Source organism: Melozone crissalis, unplaced genomic scaffold, assembly GCF_028551555.1.
Source record: "Melozone crissalis strain CALT ecotype California unplaced genomic scaffold, PUWL_Pcris_2 ptg000033l_1, whole genome shotgun sequence".
NCBI lineage: Eukaryota > Metazoa > Chordata > Aves > Passeriformes > Passerellidae > Melozone > Melozone crissalis.
In genome coordinates this window covers 15,050,367-15,068,889 of record NW_026535811.1, presented here as the reverse complement: position 1 = coordinate 15,068,889, position 18,523 = coordinate 15,050,367, and the positions used below count along the sequence as shown (strand labels likewise).

Sequence of the window (18,523 nt, the reverse complement as noted above, 5' to 3'; positions counted from 1 at the left end):
AAAATCAGTGTTAAATCACTCAAGCACTCTGCATGGACCAGCACACAATTATGTGCTGTATCTCACTTCCCAGAGGAGCCATGGTAGGTGCTGGCATCTCCCTCATGGCCATTGCAGTTCACAACAACTTTTAAATCTTCACTCTAGTCACTGAGAATGCAGCAAAAAATGCCATGATAGAAAAGGCACCAACCTTGTGCAATCTGTGGCCTATAGGATGCGATGTTAGCTTTGACTGACATCCTGTTTTATATTTTGGCATTCACCTTCTGCTCTGTGTGTTGCTTGTGTCAATTCAATGTCTATCAAGTTTGCCGAGTTACTCCAAAATTACAGAGATGTAACTGAGAGCAGGATTTGGCCTTGTGTGCCCTTCCCAGGGTGCTAAGTTTGAAGAGATACACACAGGGCAACACTGGCTAAATGGCAACTGAAGGGGAATATGAAAACCATCTGTAAATATTTAAAGGATGCAAAGACTAGAGGAGGCGGGTTTGGACTGCATGTTCCAGTAAGAGTTTCAACTTAACTAACAGTGATAAAACTAATAAAGGAAAATAGGGAAGTTTTAGAGAAGCAATATGTCTGCAAACTTAGAAATCAGTGTCATACTGTACACATATTTCTCTGAGAATGGAATGATAGCCACTGCGTCATTTCCAAGAAAACAGGAGGATACAGCTATACCTTTTTGATATAAAGTACTCTTAAGTTGCCTGGGAGATGGCAAGACAGGACTGCATGTCTCCCTTTCTATTTGGTCAGCAGAAACGGATTGATTTGTCCCTCCCTCTGTTCCATCTTTAGGAAGCACGTGGATGATGATCAGGGTCCAGACACATGTGCTTCATCTCCAGTTGGCTTAATAAGGTGATTGATTTTAAATCTGCAGAAAGGAGGATCCCAAGGAGAAAACCTCTACATTCCTACAAGAGGTACCTTCCATGAAAGACAAAGCCTTGGGGGGAGAAATCCTTAAATTAAATTAATTCAGGTTTAGATGAAGGGTAAAGAGAATCGTATGCTCCAAGGCACTATCAGCTCTTTCCTAATGGGCATTGGCTCACTCTTAACAGTGCCAAATATCATCAGAGCATCTTTGAGATCCAGTGGTTTCAACAGGAGTTCAAAGTCCTTGGCCCTCAGGCAGGAACAGACCCTGTACATATCAATTTAGAAGTATCTTGAACTGAGGAGTTACCAGAGTTGAAGCTGGTTTGGTTGTCTCCCAAAAGTCTTATTTTAAGCTCCTTAAACTGAACCATAACAGCTTCTGCCTGGCATAAATTATAATCCTCCAAAATGCTCTGTCCTCTTTCATGCAAGTCATTTATAGTGACTGTTTCAACTCTGTTCCAAGGAGCAGTTTCAAATCCCAGCAGAAATAGCCTGACCCCACAGTCAGGGGCTGCTTCCTTCCGCCCCTCCTGGTGCGTGCAGCACCCAAGTTATCAGTGTGCTCCGTGCCTGTTCCCACAGCGGAAATCCCACCAGCACAGGCCAGCCAAGCCTCCCTTCCTGAGACATGAATCTCTGTCCCTGCTCATCAATCAAAGATGGAAATTGCAGCGGGTCATTGGCAGGAGCTTGGCCTCAGGCTTGACCAGCTAGCTACACAAGAGGATGTAAGTGCTTCTGTTGAGTAGTTGTTTGGAAACCACTGCCTGACCACCAGTTGTTATCCTGGATGTGTTTTTAGCCATTTTGGACACTTTTCCCTGCCCATTGGAAGTGGTTCTTCCTTTCAAGCAGTCCATCAATTATGAGCAAGGCATGCCAACTGATGTTGCTACATGCAAAATGGCACGCACCACATTTATATCTTACTTTTGCTTACAGTGGGAAATCTTTTGCTGCAAGAGGACAACAACATTTTCTAGTTTTTCTTCTCCTGATGATTATTTTACAGGATGTAGGTGTTTATGGATGAGGACAGTCAGCCCCTTTGCCTGGATGTGAGACCCAGCAGGTGAGTCAGCCCCTCCTGATGGCTGAGAAGGGGTGTCCCCCAGGGGCCTGTTACGGGACCAAGTCATTTTCGATGTCTTCATCTATGACATGGACATTGAGATTGATTACATATTCAGCAAGTTTGCAGATGGCACCAAGCTGAAGGTGCAGTGACACACCTGAAGGACAGCGTGCCATCCAGAGGGACCTGGACAAGCTGGAGTAGTGGCCCAGCTCTGGGGGCCCAGCACAGGAAGGACATGGAGCTGCTGGAGGCGGTGCAGAGGAGGGACACCAAGGTGATCAGAGGTTGCCCAGAGAGGTGGAGGATGCCCCATCTCTGGAAACAGTCAAGGTCAGGCTAGACAGGGCTCTGAGCAACCTGATCTGTTGAAGCTCTCCCTGCTCATTGCAGGGGGGTTGGGCTATGTGGCCTTTAAAGGTCACTTCTAGCCCAAATGATTTTATGATTCCATGAAAAAGGCATCAAATATTTGGAAGGGCAGGCTCTGTACAATACATGGTGCAGTCAAGTCTTTTTTGTATTTTCTTCTTTTTGTTCATGATGCTGTCACGAGTATCTCTTTAGAGAAACATTGTGCCCACTAATAACTGGCCTGCTGGATCACCTACTTCTGCCTAATCCATCTTCATTTTTATTGTGGAGAAATACAGAGCCAGACCTGCCAGACACTTGGAGAAACAAAGGATGGAAAACATAAAGCAGTCAAAGAGAAGTAAGGATGAGCCAAGCTGGAGTGGTGTAAGAGCCTTTAACTTCCTGTTTGTGTCAGGAAGACTTTAATATAAAGTACAGCAACCCAGGAACTATTAATGTGCACTTCTGTGGCCAGTCCTTAAACTGGCTCCTCAAGGTGGAGATTAGAGATTATTGTGTCATGAGCACCATTAATTTTCACAACATTATTTCCATGAGAGGTTATTACACATTGAATTACAACATTCCCATGCATCCAGGCTTCTTGTAACAGTAGGAGAAATGGTGGGCTGGAGAAGACAGCTGGGTTTGCACGTGGTCTATGTCAGTTTACTTAAGCAGAACAATTTTACTGCTGCTGGAGGAATGCAGCAAAAGGTCAGAGCTGAAACTCCACTAAAGTAAGCTGAGCACACATTCCATCTGCCAACATATGCTCACTCCTTGCTTGATCAAAAAGGAAATTTCAGAGCTCTGCTGCATGCTTGCCTTGACCCTACTCCACACCGCCTGTCCAGTGGGCATCAGACAAACCATTCTCTAATCCTGCGTGGAATACACATTCTGCTGGAAGGATGCTTGGAATTGCTGCACAGCAGCAGCAGCAGCAGCATCCTAAACTGGGCCTGTGCACAGGGAGAAGTGCAGGATAGCCTGGAGAGGGATGTCAGGAGAAGAGTTACATGAATGCAGAAAATGTATGGGTTTATTTCCCAGTCCTGTGCACCCACCACAACCTGACCCGGTCCAAATGAGACTCAGGGGAAAAATAAACGCAACATTGTCATTTAGCTCTTGCATTTTCTTTGCCTGTCTTCTTCAAATGTTTCATCTTCTGAAGATCTGGTCAGTGTCAGAGGAGGAATTCTGTACTAACAACATGCACAAGGAGCTGCACCAACTTAACTGGGCTGTTAAAAATTGCAGAAGTGAAGCTCTTGTAGCTACAAGAGCTTTTGGCGGATTTAGAACATGCCCTCATAACATCACTTGATAAAAATAAGACTTGGGCTTTTTAATAGAACAAATTACTTAGGCTTTAAATTTAACCATGGTCACTGTTAAAGCTATAACTGGTTTTCAGAATATTTTAGGAATCTGATCTTGATCTTCCATATGTTAAAAACCATCACAACAAATACCTTACACTGTGGTTCCTGACGAAGAAATGACAAGGTGGCTGCAGCCTTAAAAACAAAGAGTTTCCTTTGGACTCAGATTTGCTACTATTCAGAGTGACTACTGGAAATTACCATTTCCAGGCAAAGAAGAAGACAGCCTTGAACCAGAGAAACTTACAAATCTGCATAATTTTTGTAGAGAGGGTAGTGATGTTCTAGTTACTCACAGCCAGCTCTTCAACAGATCCCAGACTCCAGTGGGGAAAATGGCACCAATATTGAGATCTCCTCGATGCACTGAAAGCATCAAGAGACACACAGAGATGGGCTCCCTTCTGAAAACAGGACTTGCAGTCTTTAAAAATAATATTGAGTGACCACTGTAATCAACCAGATTAGAACTGCATTTACTCATCTCACATTGTCTTTAGGCTGTGCCTTGGGGATTCAAGTCCATTTAAGTGTATTGTATAGTCATGGATTATGAGGAAAACATCTAAAATTGCACACAGAAAAACATGAATGTAAAAAAATGAAGCTAAAGAATGAGGTCTTTGCTGACAGAAACCAAATTAATTTTTTTAATATTGTATTTTTCTATGTGTGATGACCACATAGGACCAAATCACAATGAACAATAATTTGGAGAGTGGAAAAAAACATCCTGCATGAATGTGGCAGGCATTTGAGGAAGAATCCATCACTACTCCCAGATTAGTTTATTTTCCCTAACCTGCAAATCTGCAGTTGGCAACAATAAATTGTAGGAAAAGAATATATAATGAGGGTAGGGCTGGCATCCAGCTGGCCCCTGAAAAGCTGGAACAATGGATTGACAGGATTCTTGTGCAGCCTGGCATTAAGAAATGCAGAGCCTTGACCCTGGGAATACATTATTCCTGGCAATAGTCCAGGCTGGGCACTGATTGACTGGGGAGCATCTTTGCTTTGAGAAGAGGCTGGGGGTCATGGTGCAGAGAGCTGAACCCAAATCCATAGTTGTGGTGAGGCAGGACAGCCACAGACTGGGCTGGTTTAGCCCAAAGGTGGCCAGGAGGCCCAGGGGTGAAGGAAGGGTTATTTCCCATCCCTGGCACAACTGGTGTGCTATGGTCAGAGTTTACGGCATCCTAGCACAGGAGGGAAGCCAACAGATTGGAGGAAGTTCAGTAGACAGCCCTGGGATGCACAGGGAGCATGTTGAAGGTGTTCAAAGCAGAGGCTGAAGGTGTTCTCAGCAGCTTCTGAGGGATCAAGAGACTGCTAAGCTGTTTGGACCGTTTTTCACCGAAGGGAAAAAACTTCTGTTTGCCTTGGAAAGATGCCTTATGAATAAGGTTCTGGTTATCATCAGGGATGTAATTCTGTCATCCTTCTTTGGAGAATTCAGAACATTGTGCCATAAATGCATCCCTTCTTCAAGCACAGAAGATGCCAACAGGGTGCAACCCTAACAGCTCTCTGTAGGAATTGTGCAGGTAGAATGAGCAGAGTGCATAGGGAATGGGAGCAGGGTAGCAGAAGAGGATAGGAGGAGATGTCAAAACCAGGATTCTTTCTGTGGAAATTGAACAATGAATCACAGCTGTTTGAATGTTGAATTATAAGCTTTAGACCTTCAGGTGTTGCCTGTCATGCAGGGAACAAAAACAACCCAAACACTTGAAAAACCCAGGAAAAAGTTCAGATGACTACACAAAAGGTTTCAGAATTCTCCTCTGAAATATTAGGGAGGATCCAGACCAATGGATGAAGAATTGACATGCAAGAGAAAGTCCTCAACTGAGCTAATGGTGCACAACACAAGGAAGACACGATAACCTGGCAAATGACAGAAATTGCCTTTAATCTTCTATGATCATTACATAATTTAATCTGAATAGTTCTATGGTCAGGAATCACACAGAGATTAGCTGGGCCACTAGACAGAATCTCATCACCAACAACAATAAAAACCAAGGGGTTTTTTGCTTTCCTATTCAAAATGTAACTTAAATGTGGCATTTATCATCCCTGTTCCTGCAGTGTCCCTGTTCCTGCTGCAATGAGCAAACTGTGCACGAAGCAAACAAACCAAATTAACTATGTCTCTTGTCATTCATCTCTTCTAATAAATAACTCCAGGCTGATCCCTGTGGGGGTGGTGGCTGTCATTTCTGTTTTCTTCAGCTTGGCCTTTTACCCTTGGGCTGCCTGTCCTTGTGGAGGGGGAACAGCTGAGAGGTGATGAGAGAAGCAGTGTGGGCTGGTGGGCACAGCATCAGGTGGGAAGCCACAGGTCTGCTGTGGAGTCACTGCTCTCTTTTCTCACAGCCATTCCCATTTCTGTGGGACATGGAGAGGGACACCTGGCCAGCTCAGGAGAACAAAGATGGGCATACCTGACTGTCCCTGTGCTTGACATACCCTCTGCAGAGAATTAATTCAGCATGAATAAACCAAGATCTTTTTCCAAGCAAGCTAGCATCCACATAGTCCTAAATCCTCCAGAGTTTCTTGTGGGAGTAGATAATTTTTCCCATTTCCCTCCAAAAAGAAAACAGCAGGAAGCTGGTTTGTGATTTGGGCTTGCCTGTAAGAAATTGGCATGTGAAATTTCAGTGAGAGATTTCCCTGCAGAGAAATGGGAAGATAATTATTTGAGATGACTCTAAGTTGTTAAATTTGCACACTCTCCTGCCCAGGTGTGTTTGAGTGTCCTCACCAGGACCTCTGTGTCTGTGACAAAGTGGAGGTCCCCTGTTAATATCTTGCTTTCCTCATGACTGGTGATGACAAATCATGTTTGAGCAGGTCTTGTACATGCTTTGGGAGTCAGCAGCTGCAATGAGGGGATAGTTTTGGGTCAGAAGTTTGCTTGCTTCAGCCTCCAAGAGCTCATCAGCTGCCAAGGCTCTTAGGCAAGGTTGCTGTCTGTTATCCCGCTTATTCATTTTGGGGATCAGTGTGACAATAAATCTGCCTCTCTGTTGGGTAGTGGGAAGAGAAATAGTAAATACAGTGTGCTACAACCCTTCCTGTCAGCCTCCTGCTACCAGAGCTCAGTTCTTCTGCTGATTAATCATCTCTTCTGTGGTCCTATCCAAATCAGCCTTGAAGCCAACAACATCAGTGTTCCCTGATGTTGTTGGGATCAAGGGAACAACACCCAATTCAGTGTTACCAGTGCTACAGTTTTTGGGGTCTTTGTTGTCAATACAGCTCTGCAACCCTTGCTCTGTTATTTTTTTATGCTGTTTTCAGATTGTGATCAATATTTAATTCATAACAGTGCTACAAATCTCTCCACACTGGTCAGCCAACCCCATAAACCTAAAGATGACCAGATGGGACTCCAGGGTGATAGTTGGGCTGACAGATTTCCATGCAACTTGTCCAGAGTCTGCAACACCTGCCCTGCCACAACAGGCAGGTTTGTCACCTGGAAATCTCCCTTCTCCACTGTCCACCATCAGCTTGGATCTTCACAGGCAAGGTGAGCAATTTTAGTCCATCCTTCTGTGCTTGAATGAGGGATTGCTCTTTCCAGGCCTTAAAATAGGGAGAGAATTTTAACAGATTTGAAAATGGAACTTAGGACCCTCAGTCATCACACATTTTTTGAAAGACGTGCTCTGCATCCATATCACGTTACTGCTCAGCTGCAGGACTTTTCTTAGACTATCTGAAAGTGGATCTGAACTGCTGTGCTCCAAAGAGGGGTTATTTTAATGTTGTGCTGAAATACTGACAATGAAAACTTGTTGCTTTAGTTAGGCAGTGAGCTCTGTCACCCCAGGTCTTAAGAGTTCAAGTAAGCAGAGTTTGATTGCTGAAGTAAATTTTTACTGTTTTGGAGTTCACAGGGTTTATTTTACTGCAAATGCTGCTGGTGTCTCCCTTCCAAATTTCACTGGGCACATGAAGCCAGGACAACATGCTACCTGAAAGTCAGAAGGTTACAGTCTGTTTTCTGGAAACAGTCACTTCATGGGCCAAGAGGACAAATTTAAGCAGAATGAGACATTTTTTAGAGCAAACAAGGCTTGCCTGATTGAATCAGAAGCTCAAGACTTTACATGGCAGTTCAAATGCTAATACACAGAAACTCAGCAACCTGCTGGCCACAGATCCAGCTGGAGAATGGTTCACGACTCATTTCAACTCTGATGCAGAATTGCTGAGCAGTACAAGACTGCAGAATGCACTTCTTCTCCCAGCTGCACACACTTGGGGCCAGACACCAGGACTCCTGGTCTTAAGAGAACCAGGTGTTCCAGTGAAATCACAAATTTTAGCTCTTTGGTTTGGTTTACAGACCAGGCAAGAAAAGTCTGGAATTTTTGCAAGCAAGTAATCTCTGCACCCTTTCCATACAGAATGCTGTCAGATTGCTCAGCAGGAAACTGTTGGATCAAGGCTGTCTCCTGGGTCACCACAGCCCTCAGCAGCCACTTTCCAGCTGGTCTGACTAAAACACAAAACAATGCATCCCATAGACATGTCAGAAATTATCTTTGCTTGTTTTGTGTCTGACCATTTGGTTTTACTTCTAGGATCAAGGGTACTGGGATGGGACATGGTGCATCCTACAAAGTGTTCCTTTAACTTGGGCCATCAGGATACCTTATGGAGAATCCACAGGGGCAGATGTGCCAGCAAAAGTTAGAGGAGCTCAATTAGCCCATCGTTTATCTTTGCTCTGATGAATGAGACAAAGATGCAAAGGTGATTAAAGCTGAGGATGGAAATCCAGCTCTGCACCCATTACACTTGAAAAGTTCTCTAGGGAGGGAAATAAACAGGAAAGAAAATATTACAATGCATGTTTTTACAGACAGTGATGGCTCTGAGACCAGGCAGTGTTGGCAGGGGTCACAGACATTGGGAATGGGCAGGTTTCAGACTGCAGCATAAGAAAAACTGGAAAATCAGTGTCCCATGCTTGGAACAGGGACCCTGGGCTTTGTTTCCCAGTGATGCTGGCCTCTCATGAAGACTGCAGATATGATAAGAGGGTGTAAAATACTAGTATTATTCCTTCCTAAAAATGATATATGCACTTTATAGAGATGAAAAAATCATCAGATAAAGTAGAAAGCAGGAGAGAAAAAGATCTGAAGATATTCTTTGTCAGCAAAAGATATCCTTCCTTTGGCCACCACCCCAAGCCTGCCAGAGTTCAGGGGGTGTTTGGACAAGGTTCTCAGGCACAGGGTGGGATTGCTGGGGTGTCCTGTGCAGAGCCAGGTGTTGGACTTGCATGATCCTAGTGGGTCCATTCTAGCTCATTCTATTCTGTGATTCTGTGATAGTCAAGTTCAGCTTCAGCAAAGACACAGAGACTTTGAAATGTCACCTGGAGCAAGCCAGGGCCTAGCCCTGCGGTTCCCAATTATTTTATAGCTGAGCCTGTCTCCTGAGAGCAGTCAATATTCATATACATCACTGACAATGACTGATCTCCTGCCTCAAGGCTGCCAGGGGCTCCCCTTCACCTCACAGGGCTCCTGCTGGGGAGTCTGCAGTGCCCCAGGCCTTGTATTGCACCTCTGCTGCTTCATGTGAAACTGTCACACTGGTGTGCTCAGTTTAATTATGCTTCCAGGTACTCCCCTCATTAGCAGGCTTCTCAAATGACACAGAAGGTGCAAGGCCTGTGCTATGAGAAGCTGACAGACATATTGACAAAAGTATTTGTATAAATCTCAGCCATTTTCCTCTGTCTCATGTCTTGATAACTTCTGTGAAACTAATTGAGATAAAAGTCTAATCTGTCCAACTTCAGAGGAGCTGCAACAGCTTCAGTGGAAAATGAGGGGAAACAATTAGGACAGTCTGAGCAGGGGAGGCAAATTAAGATGGTCATTAGTTATAAAAATAGTGAGTATTTGAGCTTGAGGAAAGGAGACAGTGAAACACTGGTAAACTATGGCCATCTCACTTTTTCCTCATCTTTAACACATCACTTAAATCCTTGTCTTGCTCCTACAAATACTATTGCTCCCCTGCAGGCAGAACATACCCTCCCCAGATAAATGTGATCACCTGGAAGTAAATGTGATCATCTCGAAGTCACCTCAGTGAAAAACAGGAAGACCTAATGTTCCCACCTATGTGTCACTGTAAGATCAGTGTTCCAGCCTGTGTGCCCTGCTCAGCAAAATTCCCACTGGGATAAAACGAGCAGGAGCTGGGGCTTCTGTCCCTGCTGCACAGCTTACCTCTCCTTTAGCCAGCCAGGAGCACTCCCTGCAGAGACACAGACAGAGGTTAGCATGTGGGTAGCTCAGTAAGAGGCGCCTTGGCTTTGCAGGGTGTGCACAAAAAGAGCTGTGGCCACCTCAAGCCAATTGTCCCAGAGTATCGAGGTGCCCTGACAAGCACCCGCCGATCGTGCCACCAAGGAAGTGGCTGCAAACCTCTCATTGCTCACTGATGAGGTCCAGAACTGTTTTTACACCTTCCTCTCTAAATAAGGAAGCTGCCTGTGAGGCCTCTGATTCCCTGACCAGTTTGACTCCTTTGCTTCCCACAGCCAATGAAATCCCACTCCTGCCTCCAGTCTTGGCTGACAGCACTCCAAGCTCAGCAGGCAGGGAGGACGCAGGTTTGTGTTACAGCCCTGGCAGCCTCACCTTGGGCAGGCTGTTGATGTCAGAGTGATGATGTGGGCAGGGACAGCCCCTGCACTATAAAGATGGCTCAATCAAATATAACGGAGGCTGCCCAGCGGGAAGCAGGATCTACAAACCATGATCCCCACCAGTTGCAGTCCTGCTGGCCTGTCTCTGCTCCCAACCCAACTGCTATCGGGCTTTAGTTTCAGGTCAGCAAGCTCTATTTGCTTTCCAAAAATAAGCCTCTGCCACCATGCTGAAGGGAGAAAAACAAGAAGGGCGGTATTTTTAGGGCCATTAATTCTGACCACGTGCCCAGGAGGTGAACGGGATGGCCACGGCACAAAGACCTCTCATCACTATGTCCTGCGACGCCGGCGCTCACTGGACGCTGCCTGCCTTCCTTCTCCTGGGCCTGCTGGCCGGGATTGCCGCCACACACCCAGCTGTAAGCAGAACTAATGGCACATTGCTGGAGAGAGGATGGCAATCTCTGCTGTCCAGGTCCATGGCTGGGATGTCAGGGGAGAAGGCAGATGTGAACTGGGAGAGTGACTATTTGCTAGGAATCAAGAGGCAGCGGAGGCTTTACTGCAACGTGGGCATCGGGTTTCACCTTCAAATCCTCCCAGACGGAAGGATAAGCGGAGTTCACAATGAAAACCAATACAGTGAGTTGCATCCAGAAATGAAATAGAATAGATGTCACTTAATTGCTGTGAACTCTAGTAATTACCCTTCACAGAGTGCAAATGTTGTGACTTGATATTATTAATCTGTGCTACATCTGTTGCCTTTTAAAGTCCCTGGGATCAATAAATATGAAAACCCTTTGGGCTGAAACGTGGCACAAAATGCTTAGACGAATTTAGACAGAATTTATTTTTACCTGCTTTGCTGCACAGATGAGAAAAGACAAACCAGGTCAAAAACTGACCCTCTGCTGCATTTTCTTGCTCCTCACCTTCTCATTTGCCTTTTGGATCTGGGAGGTTTTTGCTGAGTCCAGAGTGGCAAAGCATGATTCTTGTATCCCAGCCGACCAGTATTTTTGGGACACTCAGTGTGTCCCATGGAAGGAGTTTGCTGGTCCTGGTTCGTTCATTCTTGTGAGTGCTGTTCTGTTACCCTAAGAATTAAGGAAAGCATTAGTCATGTGGATTTGAATTTCCTGTAGAGGGCAGTTGCTGAAATCTTTTGCAGCAATGTCCTGTGGGACTTCAAAATGCAAGCCACACTTCTTTAAGACTCAGCAAAAAACCTTTTGTAAGTATAGCATATTACATTAAAATTATTTTCTTATTGAAAAGGTCCAGAGGTTGACAGATCAAAAGAGTTTGATAGAGCAAAAGGCTTATACAGAATGTGACTACAATTCTAGAATAATTATTTTCAAATCCTGTGACATTTAGAAAAACATAAGAGCTTCTCTGTGTATATTTATTTTGCTGCATTAGGGAGTTAATTCTTATAAAGAATATATTACAAGTTTGTTAGGGTTTAAAAAATATATATATCTGAATTGCCTTCCATTAGCTCTAGATTCTGTGATAACACTCCGATTAAACTTCATGTTTTTCAGGTCTCTTTGAAATATCCACTGTAGAAAGAGGTGTTGTAAGTCTGCTTGGTGTGAAAAGTGCTCTCTTCATTGCAATGAACAGCAAAGGCAGGTTGTATGGGACGGTAAGTACAAGTGCAAGTAGCTTTTCACAGTTTATACAAAAAGGTTTTGAAGTTGTTTGGTTTGGTTTAGTGTTTTGCTTTGTTTGTTTGGGTTTAGTTTGTTTTGGTTTTGTTTGTTTCAATCTTTTCCTTATGGAAATCTCTGATTACAAGCAGAGAAAATAGCCCTCCTGTTAGAGGGAGCCTGCCCAGCCTGCTGTCATCAGTGCTATTTAATGCAACAAGCAGCACGGCTGTTACAGGGCTGGGATTTTAAAGCTTTAAGACTGTACAGAGGACACCTTAGGAAAATGAACATATTCTGCAAATAGTACAGATTAATTAGATGGCTTCTTCTAAGGTCACAGGGCTGCAAACACATTGTAGCAAAGCTGAGCCCCATTGATTCCATCCTGCATTGCACTGTGTGTAGGAGAGGCACAATTATAGCTATTTCCAACAGCTACCCTTAGTAAAGTAATGACCACATGCTCCTTCCTACCAAAAACAGCCACACCATCAAGAATAAATAGGAAGTCTACCCTACAAGGTCAACATGTGTGGCTGGGGTTATTTTAATGATCAGTTTTGTGAGATCAGTTGCAAAGGGTGAGAAAATAATAATAACTATTAACAATGGTATCCAAATAATACTAAAACACCATCCTCCTCATCTAGATGATTTGCTATCTAAATGCAGTTTAACCTCTGAGATGTGAGCAACACATCTCCAGTGTCATTATCCAGCAGAAAAAGTGATTGTTAGGAGGTGCATTTGAAAGAGGCTGGCCCTGGGCACTAGGCAAAATCAGCTCATCTCAAAGTAATGAATGACATTGGTTGTAGTGATCTCTTTTGTCAAGGAACAGCAGAGTCCTTTCCTTTGGAAGAGCTGTAATTTCAACAAAGCATTGCAGTGGTTTAAAATAATGCCAAATGCTGTGAGGGACCTGCGACCATCACTAACCTGATTCCTTCTCACACTCATAATGACAGTAGGACACCTTAAGGTCCCACTTCAGGAATATTCCTTCAATCACAAGTGATCACAAGCACCCAAAAAGTGCCACAAGTCCAACTGCTTTACTTAGCTGGGTCTTTCTAAAAAAGCACAGGGTCCGGCTTCAGAAATCCCTTTGATTTTTTCCCCTCCACCTTCAATACAGTTTTGTTTATTTTCAAATACACTTTCAAAAACTTTAAGAGATGTGCATTTTCCCTGCACAGCACAATGCCTTAAGTCAAACTCTTACAGGCTTTGGATGATATTATCACACAGATGCCCAAATAGAGCTGCATTGGTGGCATCTCATGTGCCACACATTTGAAGTCACAGAATTATTCTGCTTTCTCTTTTAATTTCCTCTGCATTTATCTCCTGCTTGTCCTCTTGCACCTCCTCTCCCAGATAACTCCCCCTCCTTAGATTTTCATGTTTTGACATGGAGGATATTAAAACTGTTTTCCCAGATTAGAACCAGCTGCATAGTTAAATATTACTAGTGGTTTAAGAAAGAAATTATTTATTGCTAATCAAATCTCTTATTAAAGCTAGCAGTTGTCCCTGGACACTGCTGTTTGGAAAAGCTCTGAAGGTTTCAACAGCCAGCATATAATTTTTTATAAATGACGGAACTTCTGGCAGAGGGGAGGTCTTAAATAAAGCTGTTGTTTGGGCGAGAGGGTGCAATGCTGACAGAAATTATTACTTGCAAATAAAATGAAGAAATCCATGATTTATAATGAATTAACTCGATCTGCCACAGGAAATACACAGTCCATTATCTGGACAGGTGGCATCTGAGTTCATCTGACACCAAATTAGCACCGAGGAGGGAGATTTATTGTTGGCCGCAGTGGCTGCGGCACCACCTGTCGCACGCTGCAATGAGCCCTGGTGTAAAAACGCAAGGGAGAAAAATGACCTGGGCCTTGGTGGAAAATTGATTGTACCTGATTTGAATCCCTACCCCCTCCCCTTGCTGTTCCTTAGGCTGTTTTCCAAGATGAGTGCAAGTTCAAGGAAACCTTGCTGCCCAACAACTACAACGCATATGAATCCAAGGTTCACCGCGGCGCCTACATAGCCCTGAGCAAACACGGCAGGGTGAAGAGAGGGAACAAGGTTTCTCCTGCCATGACAGTGACCCACTTCTTACCAAGAATATGAGCACCAGCAAAACAGAAGATTAAATATCAGGACAAACTGTTTCATTTTGCACATGGGGAATAACCTCCCAGGTAAAGTATTTATACTGGTCATTGCAAAAAAAAAAAAAAAAGATATCTCTATATGTATGTGTATATTTGGATAAAAATATTTGTACTAGATTCATCACATAGCATATGTAATACAATGCTGCTTCTCTCCTACTCTGTACAAATTTTACATGGCTGTGTGCCTCCTTTGGTGCTGTACAGAGAAAAATGCAAGCTGGAGTGCAAAGGAAGTTTTTGGAAGATGCAGAATGGCTGTGGACAACCATCTAATCAATCATAGGTGATTTACTAGATATTATTTACCTCAGATAATAACCTCTTGTACTGAACTGTTTACATATCATGGGCCAAATCACCAGATGATTTTGCTTCACCAGAGCTTCAGGCAGTTCACTCCATCTGAATATCTGCCTGCACCCCCCTCTACAGACTGTGTCCTGTCCTCTAAAGTCCTCAACCTGTTTTGATCACTAAGGTGCCAATTCCATAAGTGTTTCTACACAAGAAAACCGTCTGTTCCCAGAGCCCCTCTGCCTCTGAAGGGATTCCCCAGGGTATCCTCACATGGACTGGTTGGCAAAATGAAGACCTACAATCATTTTCCCATGGGAAGGGCCACAGGATAAATCATACATGACTCCCAAATGCAAAACTGATTTGGAGCTGAGGATTCTGAATGGCATTTTGTGAGCTTAGTTTAGACTTACCTCCAGTATAGATGTGTACATCTTTAATATTAATATTTGTATAAATATAGACATGGGATGGATGAGTGTGCATCTATGTAAGTACATACTTTTAATGAATCAGTCATGCCAGTCTCCTGATGCCCATGTGCCTCTATATAAAAGAAAAGAAATATTTAAAGGCACTGAATCTCATTTAGCCTGGATGTTGTTGATCTCTAAGAACTAGAACTGGTGTGTGGGATTCATTTTATAAAATATAAGAAATTCATGGAAGCTTCCAGCAAAGGGTTATTTTAGAAAACTCTGTTGAATTTTCACTGTCTTAAGTATATTTGGTTCTTCTCTATCATACCTCCCTAAGGTATGAAGGACAGAGAAATGAGGCTACATAAGCATACCTTCCCATGTTGGGACAGAGGAACTCGTGCCATAATTCCAATTTCTGTCACTTGCTAAGCATCTGTTTCAAAGACAACACAGCAAGCTGTATGAAGCACTCTTCAAAGCTCTCCTAGAAGATGTACAAATGACACATAACCTTGCTTTGCTATTTTGACAACCCTTTTCCAGATCACCAATGAAGCTGCATTCTCTGTGCCTTTGAAAGAGTATTTTAAGAGGCCCTAAGTCAATAGTCGCTATAAATGTCAGTTACCAGAAGCCTTGGGATTCCTGCATTGGTGGCATGCTCCTAAATTTGAAACTAGATTCAATGTAATGTCAGAGCATGAGCATTTTCAGCATAGATGGACCATGCTGCTGCAGAAGTGAATATCTGAGTGCAAGATTATCTCCCACGTCCAGCCAAAAGGGGGCTATGTCCAGCCTTGACATGCCATTCTATTTGCAGGGGCTGTCTATTCGTGATGAATTTGAGCCTTCTGACATGCATGAGAGACACTGTCAGGGCCAGATCCTCAGCTAGAGTAAATCAGCCCAGGAAAACTATCAGTTTATAGCTACAGAAGATTTGGCCCAAAGGACATACCCACAAGGATGTACCCACCGCCACCATTCCCAAGAAACTGTCAATGCAATTGTTTTGTGAACAAGATACAGTTTTCCAGCATCTCTAATGTGACTTATACTTGGATTTATCTGATTCAAATGTAAGTGATGATCACAATGTAAATGAAGAGAAAAAAAGAGTGGAATCCTGCTCACAGTACAGGAATGGGATACTTTGGAGGATGCTTTGGAAGGAAAGGAGTTGAAAGGAATTGCTCTTTATTTTCTGGTCTTGCAGTATTTCAGAAAGAAGCCAAGATGACACACTTTGTTCACCCACAACGTGTGCAGCAGTTCGCTTCGGAGAAATGTGCATTTGAAGTGAAAAATCAGGATGTTTGGAGTGGGGAGAGAGTGGGTCAAAGAGAAGTTTGGAGGATATCAGAGTCCCTAGAGGTACAGAGAGCTGTGCAACATTAGCTGGCAACCTGTATCCTGGGGTTATATTCCTAATTGTCTTTGAAATGAAGTTTGAAGAAGTATGGAAGAGTCCAGGGATGTAGAAGGAAACAGAGTTCAAATGCTGGCGCACAAATTTGTTTCTGATCACAGCTTAATCCAGCATCCTTATGACAGGATGAAGTCTGTTCCCTCTTGAACCAGGGCAGCCTAGAGAAAATGATTGCTGCCAGGACTGGTAAGCATTGGGAGAGCTGGCACAAAAGGTGGGAATCAGACTCACTGGCTCCATTTTGCACACACTGGTCAAGCGAGGACAACCTGTAGACCAGGTCACAAGGAGTCCGGACAAGAGAGAAACAGCCTCAAGCTGTGCCAGGGGAGGTTCAGGTTGGACATCAGGAATAATTTCTTCACTGAAGGGGTGGTCAGGCATTTGAACAGGCTGCCCAGAGAGGTGGTGGAGTCACCATCCCTGGAAGTGTCCAGGATATGACTGGATGTGGCTCTGGTCTGGTTGACAAGGTGGGGATTTGTCAAAGGTTGGACTTGATGATCTTGGAGGTGTTTTTCAACCTCAGTCATTCTGTGTATCTATAAATCTGTTATTCAGAGCCTGAGACTGCTCTTAGGAACTGCAGACCCTTTTGGACGCAGTTTTGGTGGGCATTTGGAGAGCCCCATCAGTCACTCTGCTGAGTTACTCTTTACATCACTGTTTTTATCCTCATTACACCCCAATTCAACATGGAAATCACAGCTGAAATCAAAGAAGGGTATGTGACTATATAAAGAAAACTCATGAAACTAAAGGAATTTCCCAAATCAGGGCCAAATTAGGAACTTCAAAGCATATCTCAAGTGTGCATTAACAGGGGTCATGCCATGGGCTGAGCTTTGAAAGCATTGCTGTGACTGCTCCACACCAGCCTGGCATGCCCGCATTTTGCACATGGGATTCTCCTGTGGAGTTAATGCCTATATTTACAGTTTCTCCTTCCTCAGGCAAACCCCATAACATTCTAAGACTTCATTCACACTGTTAGAAAGCAGATTTGGCTGGAACTGAATCATGTTCTTAAATAAATGTATTTTTCCCAGACATGCAGAGACACAGATATACACACAGTGGAAAAGCAGAGTAATTTGTATACCTCACTATTTCAATTCCAAGATTTTATTTTGCACAGTAAAATGGTGCCAAAGTTCTCAGATTGCTTTTTTTTCACTAAAATATACCTCATGTTCTGACTCAATATGGACTCACAATTGAGACTGTAAATTTGCAAGAAACATAAAACTGTCCAATCAATTGTTTGTGAAATTGCTTCTATTTTTATATGTATGTGCTGCGCACAATAGTTTAATGTATTCATAAAATAAAATTTTATACATTTTTGGTAGTGTTTTGACTCTAAATCCCTCTTAACATTTGTTTTTTTCCTTGATTCAGAAATGCTGTTTTAACTCTTCCTCTCAATGTAGTTTTTATTCACCTCTAGAACCAGAGTATGCATTGGTACACTTAAAATATTTGTAGAACTTTGTGTAATTCAGATTTCTTGCCTGGGAAGTGCCCAGGTGTCCTGGGAGGCATGGGCACTTCCCATGCTCCCTTCCAACCCTGTGCTCTCAACTTGGGAGATGATAAATCTCCTAGGAATTTTGGGGACAAGAGACGGTGGATAAGCCTTACAGCCCTATGAAGAATAGGAAACATTTTACAAAGTTTACCTTATTTTCTGCTTCTTCACAGGTAATTTGAAACTTAATGGTATCTCTGTTTCTATGGAGACATTTAGAAGGGAAAGGACTGTTGGAAGGCTTGAATCCAACCTCTTAAATGAATGCTGGACCAACTTCAAAGCTAGGGGAAGATGTATCAGGAAAAATCCCATCTACCCATCTCCTGCAACAGCCCCTGTAACAGCTTCATGATTCATTAAGCTCTGGTTGAAACTCTGGATAGCAACTCAAAGGGGGTCAAATAGAGAAATATCTCAAAAGGGTCACCAGAGCAGCCCATGCTTTGCTGAGAGTCTAAGAGGGGTTGGCATCTTCTTCAGGGTCTTGACACAAGACACATTAGTCCTGTGCATTGACAGAAAGCGTCCCTCCAGCTGGAGCTAACTCTTACCAACACAAATGGCTGCA

The 18,523-nt window shown here is 43.5% G+C and overlaps 1 protein-coding gene across 1 annotated transcript; it reads left to right on the top strand.

The window, feature by feature from the left end:
* The first annotated feature begins 10,719 nt into the window (after positions 1-10,719).
* FGF6 (fibroblast growth factor 6) lies at positions 10,720-14,223 on the top strand. Its single transcript, XM_054282154.1, has 3 exons — positions 10,720-11,059; positions 11,971-12,074; positions 14,047-14,223. The coding sequence occupies exons 1-3, from the start codon at positions 10,720-10,722 to the stop codon at positions 14,221-14,223; spliced, it is 621 nt and encodes a 206-aa protein (XP_054138129.1).
* Positions 14,224-18,523: the final 4,300 nt, after the last annotated feature.